The following is an 11,796-nucleotide window of genomic DNA, read 5'->3' as shown; positions in this document are numbered from 1 at the left end:
AATTTAGATTTCTTCTGTGTTTTCACTGGCGAGCAGCCTGGTTCTGGCAGAGGAGGGAGGAGAGCCAGGAATGGGAAGATTGAGATGTGAGAGAACAGAGGGAGTTTAGGAATAAGAGGTAAGAGCACAGTGGAGAGTGGCAGGGGCAGCGTCTACATTAAGCAATCGACAAACTTCAGATGTTCACACAAGAAAGTTGTGAAGATCACACAAAGACACAGAATCTGTGAACTTTAAAAAAAATTATTTTTATTTTAAGAACCAATAAAATTATGGCAAATATTTACAAATAATTATTTTCACATTTAGGGTACATAAATCGATAATTCACAAACAACAGCCACTCAGATGAACAGACACACAGATACTGATAATCTATATCCCATCTTATTGCAGAAATCTCCCGGTAACATCCAGAGAGTTGCAATTAACCATTTAACTTAGAAAACCCTGAAAATGAGCAAACCAAAAAAGAATAATAAAAAAGTAAAAAACAAAATCACAATCTCCAGTGTGGACAGTTTCAAAATTGAAAAGAAAAAGTGTATGATATCTTTGGCAAATCTGCACTGCTGTAATTACATTCAAATATTATGACACAAAAAAGCAACACACAGCACTAAGAAAGAACACCAAGAGAATTTTCTTGTACTACTAGAAAATTGAATAAAAAACATACACATTTTTAAAGAAGCATTTCTTTTGTGGAGGCTTAATTTGTTTCTCGTCTCCATCCTTTTGAAGGCATTTATTCTTGAAATGTTTTATCTTTTTTCTTTTTTATTGTCTCTTTTTTTTTTTACAAGTTAAGCTTTAAAACAGGCATCTCAGACTTTGGTGGATGCTATAGATATGTATTCTTTTTTATTTTTTATTTTGTTGATGTCGACAAGTTCATCGGTATAAATCGGCTTGCGTCATCACAGCATTTTTACTAAAATCTTAACAGATAAAAAATACACTTTCAAACACCTCTATTAAGAAGCCATGGAAATATAATAATCCCAGGATGTACAAAAAGGCCACTGGAAGGTGAAAACCAGGACATCGTTTTGGAAACCCTCAGCAGAGGCTAAACCCCATTAAGATAAATCTCTTGGTGCACAAATGTTCTAGTTGATAAATTGTTTTACACCTTGCTGTTGAATCCACTGAACTAAAATGGCACTAGGAAATAAAAACAAAGAATTAGGTGACGATACCAAAACATCAGATCAGTGAGCTACTAAAAACCAAAGGAGCTATTGTCAGTGGGCTAAATGGCCATCTCCTGTTTGCAATCTTTATCATGTTCTTAAAAACCACCCTAGCAGGGCCATAGAGTTTCATGCCCAGGTATCCAAGGCCTTGCATAGCTCAGCACTAGGGTGGAATAAATGGCTCCTTCAGGACATATGGGTTTCTGGATGAGGAGCTGGACAAATTGATGTCTGTTTTTTTTTTGTGTGTGTGTAACACCATTAGGGGAACGACTGGGTGCCCAAATAAAAAGAGGGCCTTGCCATTTGTTTGTGATGGGTCCATTTTGAACTGAGCGAATCGCAAGTTCACTCCTCAGTATCTGACCACATAAAAAAAAAACATCAGCTGAAACGACATTTACTATGTACAGTGCCAAGACCTAGAAAAGCAGAAACTGAAATGTAATTGATATTTGGCAACGATTAAAGATGTTGTCTTTATATATATATACATAAACTCTAATTCTGAGTTGTGCTACCCTGTGTATTAAGTAATTTAGCCTTCCCCAAATTTAATTATTCCGTGAAGTCTGTCAATATAAACAGAAATAGAAATAGAAAAGTTGTGTGACCCAAAGGATAGTTGCTTGATGTGATGTTTGATTCAGACGCCTACTAATTATTTTTTAAACATTTCAAACTGTATTCCTTTCAGAGCATCTGCCCATTCCTATTTTAACCTCTTTGCCTTGAATAAAGGAATCTCTGTTTACATCTCGACTTCCGTTTTGAAAGGGAATTTAAAAAACAAATCTCCCTGAAGGCGTCGCCTTTTAGTTTCAAGAGGAAGTCACCCCCTTGGTGCCTCCCCGGTGTGGTGATATTTTAGATATTCCTAATCCTAATCACACAGTGACAACCCTTTGTGATGAAATGGAATAAAAGGAGAGTGGCAGATTTTCAGCTTAGCGCAGGAAGAAGTTGTGATGGCACTGCAAGTGACCTCCCAAAGGGGCCTGTTTTGAAAAGCAGTGCAGGTCAGAAGGAGAGTATGTTAGACGCTCTCAAATAGAGCCCAACAGAAAAACCACAAGGTTTCGCCTAGTGGTTGTCCTGTTTAGCAGACTGTGTTGAGAAGAACGAGGGAGGAGTGGATGGGTGAAAACAGAGGAGGAGACTAGACTGAATTTCCCTCCAGCCTTTGGGTCGATCCCTCTAGGCCAGATTTAAGGCACATTGGCAAAGGCAACATTTTGGGAAGATGCTAATGCCTCAGCTGTACCATTTCAAAGGACAGAAAAAGGACTTCAGTCTTTGTCAAAACTATATGTGACACATAATGAAACATATAAAAGTGAGAACAGCAAAAATAACCGTTTCTTCAATAGTTAAAGAAGTTCCATAATTACAACTATAACTAGCAGTACAGTATATATAGTTATAGGATATGTGGTAGCTCGTTTCCTATTGTAGCCTTAACAAAGGTATCTTCTCTACACAAAACCCATTTACTGTATGTTAGGATACAGACTTGCATAAGAAAACATTTATCATAACGATTGAAATGTTTGATTGCTGCTGCACCATGCAAAAAGCAAACTGTCACCATAATCACTGGAGACATCAAACAAATGGCAAAGCAAGCACCTCTTGGCAAAGTCAGCAACAACAGTCAGGAGAACAACACTTAAAAAAAAACTAACAGATGAAGTTTGCCATTTATTGTAGTTCTAGTGCTTAGACAGGAGCATGTTGGGGTTTTCACTGTGTTAAAACACACACAGTGTGTTTTTACAACAAACAAAGAGTGTTAGGTGTTCCATTTTCAGACCAGATAATTCTTTTGAAAGTTTGAAAATACTGTATGTATGTGTTTATACTGAACAAGATGGTGCCGTTTTTGCGCATAAAAAACAGCCAGGACTACTACCATTTTTACAGAGAATGTCACAATAGTTTGCATCACATGACAGAGTGCTTGCAGTCGTATACTGTACCTAACGTGTAGGATGAAACACTGTGTATAACACTGCTAATATGAAACACTGACATATGCAAGCAAGGAATCCAAATGTGTTGTGGTACAGCTTGCGTGGCCATTGGCCGTACATACAATTGTTAGCTTTAAAGTTGCTTTAAAACTAGGTTTTGTAGAGTTTTTGCTCATAACTCTTATCCGATCTAAAGTTTGCTCAACACAAAACGCTTGTGCGGGTTAGTGTACTGACGAGTCTCTCACCCTCTTGAAAACACCACGTACAAACAGTCCAAAATGCATTGTGGGTCACGAGCGACAATGTTACTTACAAACCCTTTTTACAGAATGTGTTTCCCACTCTTGAGTTCATGGGTGTTTCCTATTGCAACAAAAGCTACGTTGGCTAGAAATGTGTTTTAGAGATGTTGCGTTAAAGACAATGATGAGACATGAAAAGGGGAAGTCACAACTTAGTACAAACCTAAGCAACCCCCCCCTGCAAACCCATGTCCAATGCTTAAAATGAGCCCTGTGTCATCAGAAATGACACCGAAAGAACTTAAAACACATTGGAGGTAGTAACCCAAAAATCACTACAGGTATTGGGGGTCATGAATGAATGCAGGAAAAAAATGTAGGTCCACTTCTAAACACCTAGAAATGTCTGAACTTCTCAGGGAACCAGGGGTCTGATGAGTGACCTGTAAATTATCTGTGTAATTGAAAGTCGGTGCCCTGTATTTCTATACAGTACCTTCTGGTACTGTATATGATTACCTGCCTGAATTAAGGGTATTACTCCTGGCACATTGATAATTTCAGGTCAATTGCTTTGTGGAGTTTGAGGTGTGTAGTGACCTTCCTGGCCTTGTCATCATTGTGTAGGCTGTAAGAGTCATGGCAGGAGTACACCATCACATAGCTAATTTGCTGTCAAGAGAATAAAAAGGCACTATTCTTCTGCTGGCCTGGTATACCTCCATTTATAATGCCTGGGAAGTAGGATGTATTCATGTGAAGACCTGTGAATGGGATCTTATTGTTACACAGGAACTTGCAGTTTCTGTAGATGGCATTAGGCCTAAAAACCTATTAATTAATTCAAAATATGTGAAGCCATTTAAAGACATCAGAAAAACATAGGAGATAAAGGCAATGGAGCAGGTACTTCATGGTTCTGTGAGGTTAATGTAATACTGTTAAGTAATATAGTTCTCAGTTCTGGAAAATAAAGCAATCTCTTCATTTTTTCTATAAGTTGTCCCTTCAATCCAGTCAGTAAAAATGTAAATATGCCATGACATTGTACTTTGATATAAGTAGATTCCCACACAACTTTATGACTGTTCAAAATCATATAATATTTCTCCAGTAGAGCACAGAGTATGAATACAGTGGAATTCATAAAACATGATTTTACTTTACAAACTTCCTTAAAACCAAATAAGATTTGAAACCAGTTATGATACTACATGAATATAAAAGGTAATCCTTTTGGTGCCCTCGCCCATTTAAAATACTGCTAACTTGGAAAAAATGGAACCATCTGCCTGAGTCCATTTATACTTTCTCACTATACTTTCTCTTGGAAAGCCTTTTTCATTACATTAAGATATTGGTTCTTTGTTAATAGTTTAAGGCTTATGAGCACATTAAGTCAACTTCATCTCCATGCTCTCCTTTCTCAACATGTTACCTCAAGGTGAATAATATCCAGCAATGGAAAAGGATGCATCTCTTACTCTAAGACCACGCCAACAGTTTTTCAAAATACACACTTCAAAGCTGCCCAATCCACTGAATGAAGTGCAGTCCAGCTGAAAATCGAGGGTTAACTTTCACACAGAGAATATGTGAAAAGGAGACAAGCCAACTGTTTAATGGACCATCTTGTTCTTTTTCAATCACAGCCGTCAATCCAATAACTTCAAACAGATCGCAGTCAAAGCAAAGAATCGAGATCTAGATCAACAAATGAAGTCCTCATGAAATGAACGCTACCACATATCTCAGTATGAGAGCACATCTCATGTTTGGTGTGTCTTATCATATACAGTATCTTCAAATTATATTTTTACTTTTCTCTGTGCTGCAAGTCTAAAATATATTAATCTCTGCTCAATAAATAATTTATTTGCATTTGTTTTAAGAGAACTAAAAGTAGGTTAATGCAATATCGTAACAACTGATAACATATGTAACTTTATAATTCTCTTGCATTTATATAAAGACTGACACTATGGTTTTTTTAAGTAATGTCAGTCTTTCCTTTATCTTGAATAAGAAAGTATACCATGTGTACTTTTATTGGATTATTTTCATTAAGCTATGCTTCCATTTTGACTATTTGTTGTTATATGATCCAACTAAGGCTTAAACACTTATCTGGTTAGAGTAGTATACAATGTAAATTGATAACAAGTCTGTACTCTAAAACTATGGTACTATTTTTTTTCAATGAAGTGCACAAAACTATGAACAAAAATCAGACTGAGACACCTAATTCTGAGAAGGAACACAGATGTTTTCTAAATGTATTGTAGTACCAGAAAAGTATACATTTTAATGCTCAAATTATTGTTAAAATATATTTTTTTAAACATTAGAAGGCAAACAGCCAGCTCATTAAACTTTCGGAGTCCTCTGCTCACACTTTACAATGAAATTAATAACTTCTCACACCATACAAGCACACTTTACCTGTGAAGAAACGTGCTTCTAAAATTTAGTGAATTGCAGCTGTCTGGCAAAAAAAGAAGGGTATTTTTTTTAACAATGCAAGATTTCAAACCTGAGTAAGCCCTTTTTAAATTTCATGCCTTTTTGCTAATGGAAGCAGACCTATTGTACTTTATAAGTCACCTGGGACTTTATTTCTTTGCTTTTAATTTATTGTGCTTTGTCATAGCTCTAACATGATTTGCTTAGACATAAAAATACCAACTTTTGTCTAACCAGGTTGCTTTCAATATGGTCCACCAGAAATGCCTACACTAGCCTTTATACCACATTACCATATTGTTCTGTACATCACTAATGAAGCTTCACCTAACTCTTGCTGTGAGTTCCTGTGGTGTACTACAATGAAGTGCGTACACAATATGCCTCTGCTTTTCTGACCATCAGAGTGAGATTGTCTGTATCTTTCTCCCACTTTAAGGATCAGACCAGCTATAATCTACAATTAAAAAAAACCTGTATAGTAGTAACAGAGCTATTTATTTACTGATTGTTTTCAATGCAGAATTCATTCTACAACGCAATCCGAAAGAGTCCCTATGTATTTTATTTTGTCCCTCATCATTCTTGGCTTTACAAGATAAATAAATAAATTAAATATGGGAACATCTACATACAAAGCACATTTGGTTTCTATCAAACATACTGTACTACTTAGGTAACAGACCTACTGAAATGCCTAAAGTCTGCCCCTCCACTAGCCTTAAAACCATAATGACAGAGAAAGCCATGCAGACTGTCATTTTTGGCACTTAAAAGCAATTTACATATATATAATATTAATATGCCATTTTCCAATCTACTGAGCATCCCCCTCCAATTGTCCCAGGGCAGTTTGAATCCAGCTCAGTAAGAACTGTTCTAAAAGGCAGTAGATACTTAAAAGTCATGTCTCTAGGTGCTAAAATACTGTACATGGGGCAATGTGTGTGACAGATGCATAGACACAATTCTCTGTTAAGGATGATCAAGAACCGCTTTTGCCAGAAGAATCACCTGGGTTCAAACCCTGATCTCAGGATTATAGATATTTAGTTAAATATATCAGTTGCCTACTAGATAGCTGGTTGAGTAAAACAGACTTTGATAAAATATATTATTCGTATTAAATCAAGATAGTGCCGAGATAGTATGTCTGACTAATTGCCCTGAAATCAACGCAATAACCACTAAACAGAACATTTGTAGGAAGTGAAGTTAAACAGAAACATTTTTAAGTCTATTAATTGAAGAATGGACATCATCAATGAAAAGGCATGAAATGTCAATATTGATTGTACTTTGAGACTAATTCTATGGTCCCTATAATTATTCTACTGATCTGCTTCAGCAGAGAGTTATTGATAAGCAATTAATTTGAAAACTTCCATTTTTCTCATCACTGCTTTGGGATGCTTTGTCATGTTCAAACATTTATATTCCAGCCCCCCCCCCCTCGTTCCTGTCAATCAGCAACAAACCCATCACTTCCTGCAGCAAAGAGAGATTCAGTGGGTCTTTAATGGGGCTGTGTATCATGGCTTTGTGTGTGCAGGCGAAACTGCACTCAATGCTAAATCTGGCCCATGAGGTTTTTTTCTATTCAGATTTCATTATCTTCGCCAATACTGCACCAGCATCAGAGGTCACCCTCCCGCCACAGACAGGAGTGTGTGCTTCACAGACATTTCCTCGCTTCTATAATTTTTTTTTTGTGGTGGGGGGCAGGACATATGGAATATATAGATTGGTTAGAATTTTTAAATATCAGTAACCAGTAACAGCCCTGACAGACAATGATCGTTCTTTGTTTAGTTTTCCCCCCTAAAAACAGAGAAAAGAGGCAAGTGCATCAGCCATAAAAGTCACCCAACTTTAAAGCATTTGAAATAGAAGAGGAGGAAATGCTTTGAAAATAAATTGAATTTAAGAAGCTTTATAACTTCAAGAATGTGATTTCATAAAAATAACTACTCCTTATATGGGAAGCTAAAAACAATCAGAGGTATTATACAATTGGCTGTGTCCTTGGCAGATCATTCTGTAATAGAAACATCACTACATGACCAGTGTATGATAAAAAAGGACAAGATAACACATCCCTTTTGCATTGCTCCCAGATGTATGCAGAGCTTAAGCTGGAAAAGGTATGAAGCACAACACACAATAGACTCAGAGAGTTAAAATATTCAAAATAGATGGATTCTACTCCCTCCCTTTTCCTGCTTCTTCATTTCAGCTCCATAAAACTCTTCCCAAACACACATGTCAAAATACTGTGATGTGTGATGATGTTTATCTCTGATCTGGGAAGCTGGGCTTCTGCAGAAACAAGGCTTGCCTGAAATTTCATATACAGCTTCTAAGCATTGGTCTGACAGAGCTGGGAATTAAAACAGTCGTATCAAAATGCTGGAAAGAGAGAGAGGATCAGTATGTACAGTTTTCACGTCTTGCTGTAGTATGGATATTGAAAGCGTGAGAATACCTGTGACATCAGTCTGGACTATGACAGGTCATGATGACACATGACCCAACAACACACACGTCCATGGTTGGTCTCAACCAAGAAATAAACCTGAAAAAAAAAATCTTAAACTTATGTGCATTGTCTCTTTTCTGCTAAAGAGGATCTTCATTCAGATAAAATTAAGCTTCTCTTTTCTTTAAGTGTTCTTTGTTGCTGTCTCGGCACACATATTTAATATGAGTATTGCACATACCACCATATTAATCTTCTCTAATCTGTCCCTAATCCAGACTGCGAAAGAAGTGAAGGAGGGATACGTGCTCACTCCTCCACACCTTTGCAGTACTTTGAAACAATCGGTACCTTAAATTCTATATTGATCATTCTAATTATGAGTAGGTAATTTAGAAGCAATCGAGGGTCCTGAAATATAAGGATTTTATAACGAGGGGAGCTAAGAACTTTCAGAGAGTGAAGGATATTTCAAGAGCAATGAACTCCTTTTTCGCTTATTACTGACACTCTTCTTCACTGACTTAAACTCAATGCTGAAGGGAGCAGAAACAGCAATAAAAGCACTGAAAGCAGGCCAAATAGAAGGACATGAAATGAAATAAATCCTGACCGTATTGTCTATTTCTCCTTTGAGACATTTTTAGAATTCTTCGACGAAACAGGAGTTTGTCAAAAATCAAAGCCCATGCATGAGAGGAAATGCCAACATCTGTAATCAAACTAGTTTCATCTTTGCGATGAACGGACTTTCGTGGATTGAGGATAAAATAAAACATCCAGTATCCACACGGGTGTCGGTTACGCTATCCACAGTGTGCCAAGTCTTGCATTCGGGTGAGTGTGGTTTTCAGTTGCGGCATGTGGCTGCTGAATAACTACTGGAATAAATAACCAATCGCACACTTGCTAGGACCAAAAAGCGATCACAAAAGAACATAAGTAATCATAAAGAAAGACGAATTAGCTGTCTTGTGGCATCTGTTACTAAGTGTGTAACTGAAGGCTGTTGTGATGGCCCCCTCTGTTGGCTGGGTGGATTAATTAAAGAGCAAGAGCTATTCACCTCTTAGAAAAACCCTTAGAGACTGGATTGTAATACCTCCAAGCCACTGGGTCAACTGAAAAGTTGAATATCTCCCCTCTCCTTTCCACATTCCCACTTTTCTCCGTGTCTGCTCCGAAAGGCATGGGACTGCAAGGTCAGGACTGACTTGTGAGAGGTGTGTCCGAGAGGGATGTCAGGCAGAGTTGGGACAGTGTGGGATGACCAGACGCGTGGATGGGACTCCGCCTCACTTGCAGGGCATGTGGGAACGTGTCAGCAGGTCTCTGTGGGTGGGTTTCTTCAAAATCCCAGCAAACCCCCCCCCCCTCCCCACCAGACCCCCCGGGCAGATAGACGCAGGGCAGCGCTGGTGCTCTTTCTCTCTCTTTCGTTCTCTCGCCTCTCTCTTCTCTTCTGTGGTGGAGCTGGGCCAGGGCAGGGGGTGGTCAGTGACGGTCGTACGCGGTGGCTGTAGCCGCAGGGCCTGCGCCTCGCGCGGCGGCACTGTAGTAATAGGGAGAGCCTGCAAGGAAACACAATAATAATTAGGGCTTTTCTGGACACTCCACTCTATCCATTTGGATAAAAATCTAGTACAGCCGATCAGAACCAGTAAGTCTGAATTACAGAAATAAAATAAGAATGGTTAAAAATGAGAAAAATCCATTCAGCCCATTCAGCCCATCTGTTCTGTAGTAATTGGTAGATCTGAGCTGTTTCTTGAAAGAATTCAGGGTTTAGGCTGCAGCAGCATGGCTGGATGGCTTATTCCACACTGCCACAACCCTGTGAGAAAATACGTTTCTTGTATTTTTGTGTTACGCAGTTTCCACAGTGTCCTCTTTTTGCTGCTGGAGAACTCCACTGGGTCGATTTTGTCAATGTCTTTCAGTATTTTAGATGGGAATCTTGATCCTTGATTCATCATCTTCTCGGCTCAGGATTGAAAAGATCTAGTTCTTTTGTCCTGTAGGACATTCCCTTAAGGCCTGGAACAGTGTGGTTGCTCTTCGCTGATCTGATTCAGCCATAGCTCAAGTGCTTTACAGGTAATGGGGACTCCTCTCCACCACCACCACTGTGTAGCCCCCACCTGGATGATGCAACAGCAGAAAGAGCATGCTAGTACACTCACCACACACCAGCTATCAGTGGAGAGGAGAACAGAGTGATGAACCCAGATCATAGATGGGGATTATTAGGAGGGCATGATTGGTAAAGGCCAATGGGAAATTTGGCCAGGACACTAGAGTAAACACCCCTACTCTTTTTGAGAAATGTTCTGGGATTTTAAAGGACCACCAAGATTCAGGACCACAGTTTTACATCTCATCTGAAGGACAGCACGTACATCACTATACTGAGGCATTAGGACCTTCACAAACCACAGGGTGAGCACCCCCTACTGGTCCCACTAACACCTCTTCCAGCAGCAACCTTAGCTTTACCAGGCGGTCTCCCATCCAGGTACTGGCCAGGCTCACACCTGATTAGCTGATAGCTGTGAGCTGCAGGGTGACATACTGTAGCTACTGCCCATAATCAATCACAATCACAGTCACAATCAAAGCTGTTAGCCAGCTGCTTAAAAAGAAAAGGCTACTCATAGCTGGCTGATTCATTGTAAGCCCCTTATCTCTGCTCAGTCTGCATGACGAGACCCACAGCATACAGATTCCAGGTCAAGTCAAGGCTTTGCTGTTATTGATGGAGAGAGCCTGAAAGTAACAAGCAGCAACCCAAGCACAACCCAGCACAAGGGGCTACCTGGTTTAATGGGCAGCAGTGACCCCCGTTGATGACAGCAGGAGCAACTGCCACTTTGAAGGCTGTGTATGTTCTGATCCTGGTATGAGGAAAAACCTCAGAGAACATGTTAATGTCTGTTGCAGGCTTGGTTCACCACATTGAATTCACTGCTTATTCCACAATGATATTTTTTTTAACCTATTTACGAACCTCCAGAAAAGGATCCATAAAGGTGCCAGTAGAAGGTTCCAAAAATAACATCCCCTTGATGCTTAAAGGGTGCTAATTAAATAGCCTTAAAGATGTTGCTCAACCACATTAACCCACATGATGCTCTGATGGCAGAGGTACACCCATCTGACGGTACAAACATCTTATAACCTCATTCTATCTCCTACTTATCAGGAACCTACGTAACCACAGAATTAAATGATAGTGGCTCAACCGGTGAAGACACCTACTCAAGTGCTTTTTGAGCTCTATAACCCAGGTGTTACAAGTTCATGCCTGGGCCATCTCACTAGCCTACTGTGACTGGGATTTTCCCTACTGACAGTGGACAATTGACTGAGCACTGCTGGTTCCTGATGACACAGTGCCCCCTGCAGGCCCCTAATACTGGCAGTGAGGGAAGCCCCTC

The 11,796-nt window shown here is 39.3% G+C and overlaps 1 protein-coding gene across 5 annotated transcripts in view; it reads right to left on the bottom strand.

The window, feature by feature from the left end:
* Window positions 1-232: 232 nt before the first annotated feature.
* Window positions 233-11,796, bottom strand: part of pax5 (paired box 5) — a 101,232-nt gene continuing 89,668 nt past the window's right edge. For all 5 annotated transcript variants that reach the window (XM_088624419.1, XM_088624394.1, XM_088624412.1 and 2 more), the window contains one exon: window positions 233-9,930. In XM_088624419.1, the coding sequence (XP_088480545.1) occupies window positions 9,854-9,930 (77 nt within the window). In that variant the 3' untranslated portion in view covers window positions 233-9,853. The remainder of the gene's footprint in view (window positions 9,931-11,796) is intronic.

Source organism: Lepisosteus platostomus, chromosome 1 (genome assembly GCF_059453375.1).
Source record: "Lepisosteus platostomus isolate fLepPlt1 chromosome 1, fLepPlt1.hap1, whole genome shotgun sequence".
NCBI classification, from domain to species: Eukaryota; Metazoa; Chordata; class Actinopteri; order Semionotiformes; family Lepisosteidae; genus Lepisosteus; species Lepisosteus platostomus.
Note: the sequence above shows the minus strand (reverse complement) of the source record. Positions and strands in the feature narration are given on the sequence as shown.